At 34.7% G+C, this 18739-nt stretch overlaps 1 protein-coding gene across 3 annotated transcripts in view; it reads left to right on the forward strand.

Moving 5' to 3' along the window:
* TAF4B (TATA-box binding protein associated factor 4b) overlaps positions 1 to 18739 on the forward strand; it is a 124462-nt gene that overhangs the window by 51643 nt on the left and 54080 nt on the right. For all 3 annotated transcript variants that reach the window (XM_004420981.3, XM_087439091.1, XM_087439090.1), the window contains exons 10-11: positions 14790 to 14959; positions 18607 to 18737. In XM_004420981.3, coding sequence (XP_004421038.1) covers positions 14790 to 14959; positions 18607 to 18737 — 301 coding nt within the window. The remainder of the gene's footprint in view (positions 1 to 14789; positions 14960 to 18606; positions 18738 to 18739) is intronic.

Raw genomic sequence — 18739 nt, forward strand, 5'->3', positions numbered from 1 at the left:
GTGGATTGCCTTTTTTACTCTGTTGATAGTGTCTTTTGATGCACAAAATTTTAAAATTTTTGTGAAGTCCAATTTGTCTAATTTTCTTTTGTTGCTTATGCCTTTGGTGTCATAGTCAAGAAATTATTGCCAAATCCAATGTCATAAAGCTTTTGCCTTATGTTTTTTTCTAATATTTTTATAGTTTTAGATCTTACTTTTAGGTCTTTGGTCCATTTTGAGTTAATTTTTGTATACAGACTTAGGTAAGGGTCCAACATTATTCATTTGAATGTGGATATCCAGTTTTGCTAGCACTATTTGTTGAAAATACTCTTCTTTCCCAATGAAAGGTCTTGGCACCCTTGTAAAAATCATTTGACCATATATGTGAGTGTTTATTTCTGGGTTCTCTACTCTCTTCCATTTGTCTATGTGTCTGTCTTTATGTTAGTGCCACACTGTTTTGATTACTGTGGCTTTGTAGTAAGTTTTGAAATCAGGAAATATGAGTCCTCCAGCTTTGTTCTTTTTCAAGATTATTTTGGCTATTTGGGGTCCCTTGAGATTGCATACGAATTTTAGGATGAGTTTTTCTATTTCTGCAAAAAAGCTTCGTTGTGCTTTTGGTAGAGATTGCATTGAATCTGTAGGTCGCTTTGGGTAATATTGACATCTCAGTAATATTAAGCGTTCTACTCCATGAATATGGGATGTATTTCTATTTATTTATGTCTTCTTTAATTTCTTTCAGCAATGTTTTGTTGTCTTCGTTGTACAAGTCTTTTGCCTCCTTGGTTAAGTTTACTGCTAAGTATTTTATTTTATTTTTTTTGGTGTGGAGATCAGCCCTGTGCTAACATCTGCCAGTCCTCCTCTTTTTTTGCTGAGGAAGACTCGCCCTGAGCTACCATCCATACCCATCTTCCTCCACTTTATATGGGACGCTGCCACAGCATGGCTTGCCAAGCAGTGCGTTGGTGTGTGCCCGGGATCCGAACTGGTGAACTCTGGGCTGCCGCAGCGAAGCGTGAGCACTTAACCGCTTGCACCAGTGGGCCAGCCCCCGTATTTTATTCTTTTTGATGCTGTTAGAAATGGAATTGGTTTTTTTTTTAATTTCCTTTACAGATTGTTCATGTTAATGTATAGAAATGTAGCTGATTTTTGTGTGGTGACTTTGTACCCTGCTAATTTGCTCGATGCATTTTTTTTAAATGTTTTATTTATTTATTTTTTTATTGATGTTTTAATAGTTTATAACATTGTGAAATTTTGGGTTGTACATTTTTGTTTGTCCATCACCATGTATATGTCTCCCTTCACCCCTTGTGCCCACCCCCCACCCCCATTGCCCCTGGTAACCACAATACAGTTTTCTCTGTCCATGTGTTGGTTTATATTCCACATATGAGTGAGATCATACAGTGTTTGTCTTTCTTTTTCTGGCTTATTTCACTTAACATAATACCCTCCGGGCCCATCCATGTTGTTACCAATGGGACAATTTTGTCTTTTTTTATGGCTGAGTAGTATTCTGCTCAATGCATTTTTAATACTAGCTTTTTTGTGGAATTTTAGGGTTTTTTAACACATGGCATCATATCATCTCTGAATAGAGATAATATTACTTCTCTCTTTCCAATTTGGATGCCTTTCATTTCTTTTTCTTGCCTAATTGCTCTGGCTGGAACTTCCAGTACTATGTTGAATAGTTCAAGTGGCAAAAGTGGGCATTTTTGTCTTGTTCTTGATCTTAGAGGAAAAGCTTTCAGTCTTGCATCATTGAGTATGGCATTTGCTGTGGGTTTTTCATATATTGCTTTACTGTTTTGAGGTAATTTCCTTCTATTCCTAGTTTTTTGAGTGTTTCTATCTATGAAAGGGTGTTGAATTTTGCAGAATTCTTTCTCTACATCAGTTGAGATGGTCAGTGGTTATTTTCCTTCATTGTGTTAATGGTGTTATTACATTGATCAATTTTTGTATGTTGATCCATCTTTGCACTCCAGGAATAAATCTCATTTGGTCATGGTGTGTAATCCTTATGCTGCTGAATTCAGTTGGTCAGCATTTTGTTGAGGAATGTTCATAGTTTTCTTATAGTATCTTTGTCTGGCTTGGGTATCATGGTAATGCTGGCCTCATAGAACTAGTTAGGAATTGTCCTTTCCTCTTCAATATTTTGGAAAAGTTTTAGAAGATTTGGTATTAGTTTTAGAAGATTTGGTATTAATTCTCCTTTAAATGTTTGGTATAACTCACAGTGAAGCCATCAGGTTCAGGGCTTTTCTTTGTTGGGAGATTTTTGATTACTGATTCAATCTCCTCAGTAATTATTGGACTATTCATATTTTCAATTTGTTCATGTTTAGTTTTGGTAGGCTTTGTGTATCTAGGAATTTGTCCATTTCATCTAGGCTATCCAGTTTTTTGGTGTGTAATTGTTCATAGTACTCTCTAATAATTCTTTTCATTTCTGTAGAATCAGTGGTAATGCCTCCACTTTCATTTCTGGTTTTAGTAATTTGAGTCTTCTTTCTCTTATTCCTAGTCCATCTAGCTAAAAGTTTGTCAAATTTTTTTTATCTTTTCAAAGAACCAACTTTTGGTTTCATTAATTTTCTCTATCATTTTTCTGTTCTCTCTTTTATTTCTGCTCTAATCTTTTTTTTTTTTTAAGGAAGATTGACCCTGATCTGTTGCCAATCTTCCTCCTCTTTTACTTTTTCCTGCCCTAAGCCCCAGTAGATAGTTGTATGTCATAGTTGTACATCCTTCTAGTTGCTCTATGTGGGACGCCGCCTCAGCATAGGCTTGATGAGCGGTGAGTAGGTGTGTGCCCAGGATCTGACCTGGCAGTCCCTGGGCCACTGAAGCGGAGCACGTGAACTTAACCGTTGCACCACCACACCGGGTGCTGCTCTAATCTTTATTATTTCCTTCCTGTTGCTAGCTTTGGATTTAGTTTGTTCTTATTTTTTCTAGTTCCTTAAGTTGTGAGGTTAGTTTGTTGCTATGAGATCTTTCTTGTTTTTTTAATGTAGTCATTTATAGCTCTAAATTTCCCCCTTAGCACTGCTTTTTTTGCATCTCATAAGTTGTGGTATGTTGTGTTTTGTTTTCATTCATCTAAGTATTTTCTAATTTCCCTTGTGATCTCTTCTTTCATCCATTGATTATTTAAGAGAGTGTTGTTTAGTTGCCACAAATTTGTTAATTTGACAGTTTTACTTCTGTTGTTGATTTCTAACTTCATCTCATTGTGGTCAGAGAAGATACTTTGTATGTTATCTTTTTTATTTATCTATTTGTGAGGAAGATCAGCCCTGTGCTAACATCTGCCAATCCTCCTTTTTTTTTTTTTTTTGCTGAAGAAAAGTGGCCCTGTGCTAACATCTGTACCCATCTTCCTCCACTTTATATGGGACACCATATAAAGCGCCACAGCATGGCGCTTGGCAAGCCAAGCGGTGCATTGGTGCGCGCCCGGGATCCGAACCGGCAAACTCCGGGCCGCCGCAGTGGAGCGCGCGCACTTAACTGCTTGCGCCACCGGGCCGGCCCCAAGTATGTTATCTTTTTAAATCTATTGAGACTTCATTTGTGGCCTAACATATGGTCTATCCTGGAAAACGTCCCATGTGCACTTGAGAAGACATGTATGCTCTTGTTTGGGTAGCATGTTATATATAGGTTGTTAGATTTAGTTGGTTTATTGTGTTTTGCTTTTGTTTTTATAGATGACATTAATGTCTTCATTCAAGAGTGAAAAACTTGCCACTCTAGCCTGCCTTTATTTGTGATACTAATGGATTAGCCAACACTGATTAATTTTTCTCAACAGGTTGCTAATCCATTCATTGAATATTCATTCAGTGTCTGCTTTGTCCTAGTCATGGGGTTTGCGATATATATAATGGTTATCATTCTGGTGTTACTTCATCTTGTCCATCAGGAATGTTATGAGGCATTTCTTAATTATTCTTTAGAAATCAAGATATCTTGAGTCCTAGGTATTCCTTTGACCTCTGCTTGGGTCTTTTCTGGGCTATTCCTTTAGTTAGTTTATCTTTCTTTTTATCTCTATTTTATCTTATCAGTTAATTTATTTATTTCCAATAGTATACTGCTCGATTTACTATAACTTCAAAATAAATTTTATATCTGTTAAGGCATGTCCCCTACCCACCTCTCCTTCTCCTTTAATTCTTCTCCTTTCTCCCCTCTCATACCCCCCTCTCCTGCTCTTCTTGATTTCCTTGGCTGTTCTTGGGATTTTGCTGTTCCATATAAGATTAAGCATCAGTTTAAATTCCACCAAAGATCTCTTCTAGAACTTGAATTTGCATGACCTTGAGTCCCTAGGTCCATTGTCCTTCAGCTGATTTCTTTATATAATTTTGAGCCTTCTATCTATGAACATGATTTATCTCCATTTGTGCATGTCTTTTTTAACATCTTTTGATAAAATGATGTCATTTTTTTCTATAAAGGTTTATATAGTTTGTTGCATTTATCTATTGGTTTTATTTCTAGGCACCTTTTTATTGCTATTATAAGTAATATTTTTGATAATTTCTTTTTCTATTCCTAGTTTATAGAAATACAGGTGGCTTCTTTTTTAATCATATGCCAACTGCCTTGTTAGTTCTTATTTCTGATAATTTTTAGCATATTTTAGGTTATTTATGTATACAATGATGTCAAGAGTGAGATTAGAATTATGGGTTGAGTTTTTTTTTTGGCTTTCAGCACTTTAAAAATGTCATTCTATTGTTTGTATGTGTTCACTTTCAAAGATAAAACATATAAGGAAAAGTCACCCTGAGTTTAAACTACAGGGAAACAGCAACACATTTGGAACTGCAGTGACTTTAAACATTAGATGATCAAATATTCAATATTAAAAACTGTTATAAAATGGTTAAAAATAAAAGGTGAAATCACAAAATGAGCAGGTAACAATTATCTATTAAAAAATGAATACCAAGATTTGAAAATAACCAAATAGGACATTTAGAAGTGAAAAATGTAATTGTTGGATTTAAAACCTCATTGGGTGGGTAAATCAGAGTAAACCTGAGGGCCTAAATTGACTTTGCTGTACTGAGAGGATTTGTGACTGTTTCTTGTAGGAACCAGGGATGACTATTGACTTGGGACTACTTTAGACCCTCTATTCTAGGGAACTTGACTTAACCCAGCAGGCGCAGATACAATTTCTCTACTTTAACAGAGGCTCAAGAACTAGTGCTGGCCACAGGCATTTGCCCCTGAGGCAATTCTGCCTTTAAAGTGTGTGCTCATTGCTTATTTTTACTGACACCTTTTTTGACAACTTCTGTGCACCCAGCAGTGGAATGAAAATGTGTTATGCTGGTCTAGTTATAATTCTATGTAATTTCTCCTCAGTAAATCTAGTCTACTTACTGCCTGAAGCAAAAATGTCACCATTAGTATTTTCTTTGGGAAATTTCTAGCTTATTACTTTTGCCCATTTATCTGTTGAGTGCTTATTGCATTCTAAACATCTTTCCCTATCCTGAGTTCATAATGGTGTGCTCCTGTATTTTCTCCTAAGATACCAGTACACATACAGATCACATATGCACATATACCTTTACATTTTCAATAATCCTTGATTTTATCTTTGTAAATGTCTGAAGTAGAAATTAACTTTTTCCCATTTAGATTGCTCATCTCAACGGTAGTTACTGAAGAATTCATCATCCTTACCTTTTTGATGTAAAATGCCACCTTTGTCCTATAATAAATTCTGATTTATACAAGGGTACATTTCTAGAATTTCATTTTAGTGCTATGTTTTTGTTTTATTTCTATGTTAATATTTTTGCATTTTCAATTATTATACCTTCATTATTTGTTTTTATATCTGATAGGGTAAATTCTCTCTTTATTCCTTTTTTATCAAAGGTGTCTTGACTTGTTCTTTTTCTTTCGCACGTGAATTTTAGAATCGGCAGGGCAGTTCTACGAAAATTTTTTATTGAGATTATGTGATGAGGTTAATTTGGGGGAGAATTGGATTTTTTATGATGTGAACCTTCTTGAACCATAGTTATATTTTTTAGAATTCAGTTAGGTTGTAGATAACAGAAAAACTAAAAAACGGTGGCATAGCAACATAGATTATTTCTCATATTCAGGGAATCTGGAATTAGACAGACCATTGCAGGTATAACGTTCCATGGTGTTAGGACCCCAGGCCCCTTGTTCTCTTTCTTTCTGTTCTTCAAACTCTCTAGTCATGTTCCCACTGTACAGTTTTTAGCTGTGATATTCTCTAGACTTTCTGTCTGCCGCTTTTCATATGGCTTGGTCCTTCTTAGTTCAGTTTAAAAGTTGTCTCCTTAAAGAGCCTTTGCTTGGCCAACCAATGTCAAGTAGCTTCTTCAGTCATGTCCACTGTCTTGGGGCACTTATCTAAAATTGTCCTATTCATTTGTTTTTTTACCTTTCCTTGTTTTTCCCACTCCTGTTTAAATCTCTCTGAGAGTTTATAATAACTTTTATTTACTGTTACATATGTAATGTTTAGAACAATGCCTGATTCATATTAAGCATTCAAATATTTGTTGAAATAGTGAATTTTGAAAAAGAGAACGGGAGTATCTATAATCTTAGCTATTTTTTAAGATATCTTTTATTTTTTGCACTGATATGCTTTTAATTTTTGTATAATACTTTCTAGTAATTGAGGCATATGTAGTTTTATGCATATCTTTTTATCGTGATGTCTTTTTAAATTTGTTTGCTTTCTTGTATACTTAATATCAATATCACTTCAGTTATTGTTAAAATGAAGCTTAAAATAGACTCTAGATGTTGACTTTTTTGTTGAGGTAATAGTATATGGCATTAGATCTTGTCTTAACTGGATGAGATTTAATAACATAGAGTAATAGCTGCCTACTTCTTCAAAACTACCTTTTTAACTGGAAAAAAATTTTTTTGTTTGTGACCTTTTTCTGTTAAGAAAGTCATATTTTCTATTCTGCTTGTCAATATACCTGGGATGAATAAAGGAAGCGATATAGTGCTTAAACACCAGAGGGTGCCAGAGATTCGTGTTTTATTTTTCATATTCAGAATCAGAAATGACACTACAGTACCTCTACATGTTTGTATAGTTTGCCCTATTTAAACTGACTGGCTATTTTGATGATAATAAGGAATTATTGTCAATTTTTTGAATGTGTGATAATGCTTTATGGTTAAGATGGGTTCTTTTTTAGAGTCTTTATATTTTAGAAAGAAATAAAATATGGATGAATAATGCATATATATATTACTTCTGTTAGTGAAGGTATTTTAACAGCTAGGAGTTTAGTGTGATTTTTAAAAATTTTCTTTAAAAGACACTTTTAGAAAATAATATAGGACGAGGTTACATGCTATTTGCCTAGAGTATTACTCCACCAAATTTAATGTCCATTTTTTCATATTGCAGGAATCAGATTCTTTAGTGTACATTAAACATGTGTTCTACCTTGCTAAATATGTGATTCATTGTTTTATCATGTATTTAAGTCTTTTTGTCCTTATATGTACAAGTATATCAATAATATGTATTCATTATATAATATATGACATAATATTTGTGGTTAATCTTTCTGAGCAGGGACTTAGGAAAAAAAATAGTCTCTGGCGATAAAAAAAAAAATGCTCACCTTGGGAAGATCGAGTTAGAGAAGCATCCATGTGAGCTGTGCCCAGATTAGCTCTAAATCTAGGGTTAGAATTCAATAAAAAAGTCTTCTTGGAAGTTGCCTTCTGCTAGATCTTGTAAGAAATTAGGTTCTTAAACATTCCTCACAGGGAAATTACATGAATGAAGACTTGGAGATGAGATTGTGAAGTCTTTCAAAGTTTTCAGTCAGATTTGTCATAGTAAAAGTGCTGTTTAGGAAAAATTATGTTTGTACTTACATGCCAAATGAACTGGGAAGGAGAGACATTAGAGGTAGATAAGGCCATGAAGCAAAGGTTGAAGTTACCTGGGCGGGAGATAGAACATATTTTATTTATATGTCATGAGTGTCCTCCAGAAGGACCAAAGCCACGAGACAGTGATGATGCTATGGTATGGTTTATAATAAAACTTTCTGAACAAGATTAATCATTCAATTGAGAATAATCATCATTATCATGTTATTTGCCCTTTTCAGTATATTATTTGTATTGATGTTTCAAAAGCCACGATGGTAAAACGGCTGGCACCTTAGCATTGATCAAAGCAGGGCACTTGTGATAGGTACAGTTTTCACCTCTATTTTGTAGGTAAGGGGAATTGATGAATGGAGATGGGAAGAAACTTATTTACGGTCATCTTTTTAATAATTGTCAGAAGAGGGATTGAAACTTTGGTCTCTTTAGCTCAAGAATTGGTACTCTTAATTTTTATAGCTCAATATTTTTCCAAATGTGATCCACAGACTGTTTGCATCACAGTCAACTAGGTGGGTTTCTTAAAAAAACTCCAGGTCTCCATCATAGACCCACTGAATGAGAATTGTAGGTACTGTGTGGGTGTGTGTTTGATTGTGAGACCTGCATTTAAAATATACTCCTAGGTGGTTCCTAAAATCATTCAAGTTTGAGAAATACTGCAATATGCTATGCTACATTTGAGTTAATAAGTATAAAGGCAAAGGGAATTTCCCATGAGAAAGATAACTTCAAAAAAGGCATAGCAGGAGGAATAAACTGGGTGTTGTGGTGTAAGTTTGCATACTGGCTGCGGTAAAGTAGAGAGGTTGTGCCTGAGAGTGATGACAAAGAATATTGAAGGCAACTTCTTTTACCAGGGATTAGTAGTCTAAGAGAAGAACTTGATCTTAACATAAAATTATTTGTTTATATTTTTAAAACAAATTATTTATTTGGACTAGGTAATACATACATTTTGCATATAATTCAAAAGGTACAAAAGGATATACTGTGGGAAAATAAGGTTCTGCCTTACTTCTTTTTCCCTCTGGTACCCAGGTTCCTAGCCTAGAGCTAACCACTGTTAGCAGTTTCTTGTGTATCTTTCTAGATATAATCTTTTCAACATACATAGTAGTATACAATACATAATGTTTTACATTTTGGTTTTTACAGCTTAGTAGTAATAAATCTTGGAGATTATTTTATATTAGTACATATTTGTTGTAATTTGTTATTTTTAACAAAGTTACATAATGATGGACATTTAGGTTGTTGCCAGTGTTTTGTACTAGGAAAACAAAGCTGCAGTGACTGTCATTTCACATAATTTCCAGGAACAGCAGTTTATTCGTTTTAAATTGTCGGATAATATCAAATGACTCTCCGTGGAGGTTCTATTAACAAACTACACTCTGAGCAGCAAAGCTTAAGATAGCAAATTTCTACAGGTTCTGGTGAACTATAAAAAAATTTTGCCAATCTAACAGGTGAAAAATTATATCTTATATTTCTTTTATGAGTAGAGTAGAACATCTTGTATTGGATTTATTTTAAATTTTCTGTTAGCTGAAGATTCATATGCTTTGTCCATTTTTCCATTGGATCATTGGTCTTTTGCTTAGTTATTTTTAGGAGCTCTTTATATATTAAGGTAATTCCTTTTTCCATGATATGAATTACTTCCTTCAGTCCTCAGTCTAGGATGTAGGGACTGTTGATGTTGTCCTTGTTTTACTGAAGACGCAGGTCTAGAGAGGTTAATTAATTTGTTTTATTTCACATAGATAATAAGTAGCAGACTTGAGGTTCTGTGGTAGGCAGTTTGACTCAGAGGCCTCGTCGTTTTTACCTACTGTTCTTCTACTTCCTGGTACATTGTAAGAGAGAAACAGCACGCCGATCTGAGCACATAGCAATTCCTCAACTATTTAAGTACCATTTGTGTACTTCTCTACTAGGAATGATAGGTGATAAAGATGATTAATATGATCAATAAAATTAGTGTAGGTAGAGTTTAAGGCAAATATATTGATTATTAGAATAGAAGACAGAGTAAGACCTACCATAGCAGAGACAAAATGTGCTCTTAGAGTTCGAAATTTGTAGCGATTAGACAGATGCTTAAAAAGTATAAAAACAAACCAGCATTTCTAAAGTAGGCATTTGAAGTAGGCCTATATATATAAGGCTTTGACAGCTGAAGGATAAAAAGCAAGAGGTGTTGAAGACTAGAACAAGAAGGGAATAGCCTGAGCAAAAGCCAGAATCAGTAGGCACCACTTGATAGCGAGTAATGGGAGGGAAGTGTGCTAAGGCAAGGACCTTACCTGGAAGGCCTTGAATATCAGGTTGAGTTCATGGGAACAGGAAAGGTTCTTGAACAGGAAAGTAATGTGATTCACTTTACTTTAGAAGAACTAGTCTGGTGCTATTCTAGATCTTAAGAGGTTGGAAGAGATTTAAGAAGGCAGGCACGAGCAGTGGTTAGCTTTATCAAAAGCTCAGGAATTAGATTAGTTTCAGAAGCCAGAATGCAAGGCATTAATGATAATTGGGTAATACTTCTTTAACTTTTGCACAATACCCTATTACACCCTGCGGAATCTTGAGTTGGAAGGCTTTTTCTACTGAGGCACTATTAAATTTCCTTTTTGTATATCTTTTAAAACAAAACAAAACAGACTATCTTTCACAATGCCGTCAACAAAAGGCACTGTATTAATTAGACCAGAAGACTTGAAGGCATGGTTCAGAGACTCTCACTTTCTTCTCCCTTTAAAATTAAAACCAAATCAGAATCACAAATATGTCTCAACGTCAAAGGCTTTATTACTGCCCTGACCTATCTTAGCATTCTTGATAATGCTGCTGTAACATTGTGTTGTCTTTACTTTCAGTCTAACTCCTTTCTTAGAGGAAGTTTTAAATGGCTTGGGTGCTGTTTATTGTGGCACCTCTTCCTCTTCCCTCAGTAGGATCTTCCTCTACTCCTGCGGCCCTCTGTAACCATAGCAACTGGCAGCTGTTCTAGAGGGAGGTGTATTCAGCTTGGGGCCATACTGGGCAGGGAAGGCAGGCAAAAACAAATTTTATTGGACTGTTAGTTCCCTGCTTATTTCAGAGAAAGACTGCAAGAAGATTCTAAAAAACAATGGACTGATTTGATGAATTCCATTCAATTCTAGTACTATGCTAGGTCCTGGTAGTACGTAGTCCTGGTACTGGTCTCTCCAGCCTGTGTGTGAGATCTCAACAGGGGCTATGCAGAACTCACCTATGGAAGCAAGCTGCAGTTTACAGGGCCTGTGTACCTGGCACACATCTGAGATTGTAAACATTCAGTGTTGTGTGCATGTGTGTAAAGGCTGTGTTTTGTATACCTTAAAAAATTCTGATTTTCTTTTTAAGGGAAGGATGAGGTTATAGGTTATAGGTCTTTATCATGTTTTGTATCTCCAGTTTTCTTTCTCTCAATGTTTATTTACTTATTACTTTATTAAATATCACTAATCATTTTGATTGGGTAATGCATGTACATAGTACAACATTCAAAAGGTAGAAAGGAGTATAAAATGGTATAAAATAAGTCGTCTTCCTATCCCTGCTTCCCTGTTTCCCACTCCAAAGGAGAATTTGTCATGTATCTTTCCAGAGATATGTTATGCCCATATAAGTCTGTGTGTGAGTGTGTATTTTTTTTTCAAGGTGCAGCCTATTCTGTACCTTTTTTTTTTTTTTCCCGCTTCACAGTGCACCTTGGCAATTGTTCTGTATCAAGTCAAAGAAAACTGCCTCGTTCTTGTAAGTGGCTAAGAGGGACCTTAGAAAGCACCTAATCTAAGTTATTCACTTTTCAGAGGGGGAAAAATTTGAGTCCTAAAGATGTTAAGAAACTGGTTGGGATTCCGTTTTGGAGTGAACTGACTTTTCATTGATGTGTTCTTGGCTTATTTTAAAAATAGATTTTGTTTTTTAGAACAGTTTTAGGTTCACAGAAAAATTGATTGGAAGGTATAGAGAATTCCCCTACTCCCACACATGCGTAGCCTCCCCCACTCTCAACATCCCCCACCAGTGTGGTCCATTTGTTACAGTTGATGAACCTGCACTGACACATCATTATCACCTAAAATCCATAGTTTATGTTAAGGTTCACTCTTGGTGTGGTACATTTCATGGGTTTTTACAAATGTATAATGACATGTATCCATCATTATAGTGTCATATAGAATAGTTTCACTGCCCTGAAAATCCTCTGTGTTCTGCCTATTCATTCCTCCCTCCCCGCTAACCCTGGCAACCAGTGGTCTTTTTACTGTCTCCAGAGTTTTGCCTTTTCCAGAAAGTCCAGAATAGTTGGAATCATCAGTATATAGCTTTTTGAGATTGGCTTACTTCACTTCATAATATGCATTTAAGCTTCCTCCATGTCTTTTCATGGTGTGATATCTCATTTCTTTTTAGCACTCAATAATATTCCATTGTCTGGATATACCACCATTTATTTATCCACTCACGTACCGAAGGACATCTTGGTTGTTTCCAAGTTTTGGCAATTATGAGTAAAGCTGCTATAAACATCCGTGTACAGGTTTTTGTGTAGATGTAAATTTTCAACTCCTTTAGGTAAATACCAAGGAGTATGATTACTGGATCGTATGGTGAAAGTATGTTTAGTTTTGTAAGAAACCACCAAACTGTCTTTCAAAGGGGCTGTATCATTTTGTGTTCCCACCCGCAGCGAACGAGAGTTCCTTTTGCTCCTCATTCTCATCACCCTTTGGTGTTGTCAGTGTTCAGGATTTTGGCCATTCTAATAAGTGTGTAGTGGTATCTCATTGTTGTTTTAATTTGCGTTTCCCTGATGAGATAGGATGTGAGGCATCTTTTCACATTCTTATTTGCCATCATTTATCTTCTTTGGTGAGGTGTCTTTTAGGTCTTTAGCTCATTTTTTAATCAGTTTGTTTTATTATTGTTGAGTTTTAAGAGTTTTTTGTATATTTTGGATAACAAAGTATCATTTATCACATCTTTTGCAAATATTTTCTCCCAGTCTGTGGCTTGTTTTTTCATTCTCTTGATAGTTGTTTATTTATTTATTTATTTTTGCTTAAGGGAGATTCGCCCTGAGCAAACATCTGTTGCAAATCTTCCTCTTTTTTGTATGTGGGCCGCTGACACAGCGTGGCCACTGACCAGCAGGGTAGGTCCACCGAGGTGGAGGGCACGAACTTAACCATTAAACTGCCGGGGCTGGCCCACGAAGTTGGTTTTTTAAAAACCATTTTTACTCAGACCTTTAAAAATATTTTTTTTTCACTCAGATCTTGCTCCATCTTGAAGTTTATGGTTTCCACCATTCTTACACTTTAGATGTTTAAATGTTTAGAATGTTTTTGGAAATTTTATTTACATAGGTGGCAAAATGATTCATAGAACCATTCTCAGCATCCCATACCTCTAACAATACCTCTGTGACATTTGATAAGGTGGAGTCCAACCATTTTTGTATAGTTTCTTTATATTGCATGTTTAATTTGGTGGTTTGAGATACTAATTTTTAAATTTTTAAAATTTTAATTTTTAAATTTTTCCCCATTTCAGAGAGATACCTTTTAAAGTTAGTCCTTTAAATATACTGTTCAGATAGAAAGACCATTGTTCTTTCTCTTCACTTTCAGCTTCTGTGTCTAGCACTTTACTTTCTTTCATTTAGTTTGAATCTCTTACGTATGTTTGAATATGGGCTCTTTTCTATTCACCCCTAATGTACTGCTTTTTAGAGTTGAACACCAGAGGCCTTCATTTCTTGAGTGCTTGACAATTATAATTTATTTCTGTTTTCTGTACACAAATGCATTACCACAGGGAGGTTCGTAATTTAAATCTATTGACGTGAGACATGATATACCACTTGGCCTATACAATAAAGAGAAACAACATCTTTTTTATATAATCATGTTTGTGAAATTATGTTGCGCATTGGTATGTGAGTTATTATTAGTAATGTGATTGTTATTACATATGATGATAAGGATACTGTGAGGGAATTTTAGTATTTCTTTTCTCTCTTTCTTTTCTCCCCTTAAACATATATGCTCATCTTAGTGCTGTAGCTATATAGCAATTCTATTAGATAAAAACAACTATTTAATTTTGCAAGTGGCAATGCAGGGAACTCAAACATATTTTGTGTTTTATATGTATGTCTTTTTACATGTATGTGTATATAATTTTATATTTTATATATGGACCCTTTGCAGCCATTTGCTCAAGGATGTGGTTTAATTAATTCAATTGGTATAAATGGAGCACACCAAAAGTCTGAAGCAGAAAAACAAAACTAGTTTTAATCATTTGGTTTCAGACCAGCTAATCAAGAAAGCTTCTCAAGGGCATATGTGGGTACAGACCTTTCAGGACCTGGGGATGTCTCCTACTTCTCAGTGAAACAGTGGAGTGCACTGGGGAAATCTGAGGGGCTCTTAATCATCTTGGATGAAAACAAAGAAATCTGTTTTTATTTCTTTGTCTTTCATTGCAGGGGATTTGTGGATAACTTAGTATAACTTCCAAATCCCTCTTGGTGTATCTCATTTACTAAACTGAGAGGGAGAGATGGGCGCTAGAAAACAAAGTTGCTTCTGATTCATCTTTCTGATAGTGATTAGACACCAATTAATTTTAAAGGCTTACAGGGAAAGATAGCCATTCTTCAATTCTTCTCTTGCTTGGATGAATTGAGTAAAATAATGTCTTTAGTTATAAGGAGAGATTTATAATTCTTCGATCTCTTAAATTACTCATACACGTACACCATCACCACAAAGCTATCTTTTTTTTTGTATTAGAGATGAAGATGACATCAATGATGTGACTTCCATGGCAGGGGTGAACCTCAATGAAGAAAATGCCTGCATCATAGCAACAAACTCTGAATTGGTTGGCACACTCATTCAATCATGTAAAGATGAACCATTTCTTTTCATTGGAGCTCTACAAAAGAGAATTTTAGACATTGGTAAGTACAGACTTGTGATTATTGACCTGATAGGACTGTCTGTTCCAGGGAAAATGTTATCAAAAGAGATAGCCTGGGTTGGTTTTCCAGAGCTCTGAGGCTCAAGTAAGGCTCTGTAAATAATCAAGATTTCATGGGTGTTATAGAAAGAAGTATTTTATTTTAAAACCTATTAACTTAAATCATATAACCCATGGTTTCTGGTTTAGATAATTGAAGTTAATATTCGTATTTCTTAATGGGAGAATAGGTGTGTATGTTTTTATATGAATATATACATGTGATATACTGTTTCTTTATCCTGTTCCTTCCTTGGTAGGCATTTAGGCATGTAGGTGTACAAATGCACACTTATGTTAAACAAGTTTGTGTTTATGAAATATAGAAACCGCGAAGGAGAGTAAGTCCCTTTTTCCTTATCTCAACCCTGAAATTCAAACCCAACCTTGCCTTAAAAGAACTAAATTAGAATATTAAGGGTCTTTCTAGGTCCAGGAGTAGTTCTTAGGTGACTGCGGTATATGAAAGAAAATGGAAGACAGCATACCAGTTTTATTCTGGAGCCAAACAGCTTTTTTGTTGTTTTTTAATACCAAACTCACATTAATGTGAAAAACTGCTATCTTCCCAAATTAACTGAAAAAAGAGATAGGTTGTAGAGATATTGTCTCATGTGGTTATCTCATTTTTTGTGTCCTGGTCCTGAGACTTATTGGAGACCGGTTCTTCTCCTTCACTCATGTCAAATTTGAGGGGCCAGTATAGTGACCTTTGAGTATACTTGAGTAAGAACCTTTACATTTTATATTGAAGGCCTAACACAAAAACGTGAGGGTTTCTGAATTTTGATATGCCCATGGTATATTTAAAGACTACAAAGTGCATTGCTATTACATATTTTAAGTCTACTTCATAGTGACTCAGTAAAGAAATGTGAGTTCCTACTATATGCTATACAAATGACCACTTTTGTATCTCTAATTTAAGTTGGGTATATATTATTATTCTTTTATCACGAAAAACTAGAATTTACAAGTAGTCCTAAAAGGATAGGAATTCAGAAGAGCTGATTGTAAAATGTTTGTTTGCTGTTTGCTTGTGTTTTGTTTGACCCCACCCCCCACCCCCTTTCTTCCCTTCCTCTCTCTCTCTTTCGTTTTCTTCTTTGTGTATGTATTTTGTACTGTACAGGAGGCAGTTCCTTAATTTTGGAACAAGCCTAATAAGCACTATACCTTACTGTGATGGCTTGGGAAATTTACTCGTGTTTTAACTCCTTTAGCCATATAATTATCTAGAGCTTTGGTAGATAATAAATGAGAAGTAGATACTTAGTTTTATCAATTCCCTGTCCCCCTTCCAAATTTTATTTCTAGCTTGATTTAAACCTTGATTATATGATAGGAAAATTTTTAGTATTAGAAGAGCATTTTTGATTATTTAGAACAAAGATTGGCAATTTTTTTCCTGCAAAGGGCCAGATAGTAAATATTTGCCACTTTGTGGGCCATATGGTCTGTGTAGCAACTGCTCAACTCTGCTATGTTACAAAAGCAGCCATATACAATATGTAAACAAATACACATGACTGTATTCCCATCAAACTTTATTTACAAAAAGGGACCAGATTTAGTTTGCCAGCCTCTGCTCTCAAGGAGAATTCTGGGGACAACTATTTGTATTTTCATTTCTTAATGATGAAACACAAACTGGTCATTTAATATGATGGGAACTGAATTATCTAAGCTTTTTTTAAAAAAAATAAAACTGTAGAGTGAATGGAATTATGTATTTCTAGGAATGTTTTCCATTTATAGTAAAATTCTATCTTTACAGAACAGATCAGAAAAGACCATTCCTTTATAGCAGATATTATAAATTTACCCAAAGAATTTTTTGGAAGATTTGCCTACTTGTATATGTTAGGAAGTAAACATGCCAGTATTCTTTCTTTTTTGCTAATTACCTAAATTAAATTACACAGTCATTCTGTAAAAATCAGGTAAGTTTGCAGACACCAACTGTATCTCTGTAATCAGTTATGTTGATTTTGTTAGAGTGTTTTATTTAAAGTGAGAATTTAACTATGTAACTTTGCCGTGTTTTATGATCAGTTTAGTGAAGATATTAGAACATTTGATTCTTCATTAAGCCCTGTAATTGTTTGCAAATCCCAGAACTTGTTTATTTCTAATATTTTTTAAAATATGGATTTTTCTTTTACGTAAGGTAAATTATCTATTTTATAAATACGTATGAAATTATTTTCAGTTTCCCCCAAAACACTAAATATCTTTAAATGCTCATTTTCTTTAATTTAAGCATGAACTGGCATACTACCTACCCTGTGTTTAGTTGTGATTTTAATCAATGGATTGTTTTGAAATTGTACTGTTCCTTCTGTAGAAAGCCCCCACTGTTTGTTTATGCTGATGGTTTTAATTAAGTAGATTTGACTTTGTAGTGTTTTTTCCCTGCTTGAATCTTAAATTGGTGATGAGTTCGGTTTTGCTACAAAGTAATGAACTACATTTTGAAGGTTTAGTATAGGAGAAGCTGGATAATTTTTTGTCTTCTTGCTGTCTAGTTTGCTGTAGCCTGCATTTTGAATTAAAGTTTTAACATTATGCAATAATGTCAAAGAATGTGTTTAAGATTTGTTGGCTTTTAATTAAAGCTTATTATTTTGCTATACTCATTCACATTTTGAAGAGTATATGAGTATGTTTCAAATAGAGTGCAAAAATCAAAGAATAATATTTTAAAAATTTCTGTGTATATGCATATGTTACAAACAAACACAATAGCACTATTAAAAGCTCATTTAGATTAGACTACCTAATTGCCTATATCTTTAGATTTAGTTTCTGTTGATACAGGTGGTTTCACTGACCTGGAGAATTACTATTTAAATACTGATAGGGTTGATTTATAAATGAGCTTCTGCCTTTGGGTGTGTGGTCCAAATTGTTTTCCTGAAACTTTCTTCCTAGTTAGCAGAAGGAAGAATAGAATTTTGCTTTATTTATGGAAAGAGAGAGGGTGAAAGAAAAGTTATTCAAATAGATGGGTGAAATGATGAGGCTTTGAACCCATTTCAATTTGTAAATTACCAAGTCAATTTATCAGAACATGAGTTAGTGCAAAATAAGCGTGATTGGTAATGGACAAAAGGAGTATAGGTGTGTCTTGTAGACAAGGCATTAACAGAGACTCACAATCTGAATTCATTGAAATAAATGTCATAAATTGTTAAAAGTGTCAAACAGGGCAAAATGTAATTTTCTATTTTTTTAATTACTAAAATTAACAGAATACAGCACTAATTTCTGCAGTTATCATTTTCCTCCCTGAACACTAGACTTGATTTGTGTTCTTATTAACTTTGTCCTATAAATGACCTTGCAAGGAGAATGATTCTAGAGGCTAAGTGAAACAATGTCTATATTTTCTGAGGCTTCAGGCTAGGTTTTATTAATGTAATGTCTAAGATCTTTGAAGTTGTGACTTTACCAGGAAAATCATAATCTCCAAACCTTTATTCATAATGGGTATGACTTCCAGGGGGAACAGAATACCTGCTGTGCTAATTATTTCAATTATCAGCCACTACTAAAACACGTAATGGATTTTCTCTGCTTCCACAGGTAAAAAGCATGACATTACGGAACTTAACTCTGATGCTGTGAACTTGATCTCCCATGCAACACAGGAGCGATTACGAGGCCTTCTAGAAAAACTGACTACAATTGCTCAGCATCGAATGACAACTTACAAGGT

The sequence above is a fragment of the Ceratotherium simum genome, chromosome 14 (assembly GCF_057802395.1).
Source record: "Ceratotherium simum simum isolate JZ-2026a chromosome 14, ASM5780239v1, whole genome shotgun sequence".
Classification (NCBI taxonomy): Eukaryota; Metazoa; Chordata; class Mammalia; order Perissodactyla; family Rhinocerotidae; genus Ceratotherium; species Ceratotherium simum.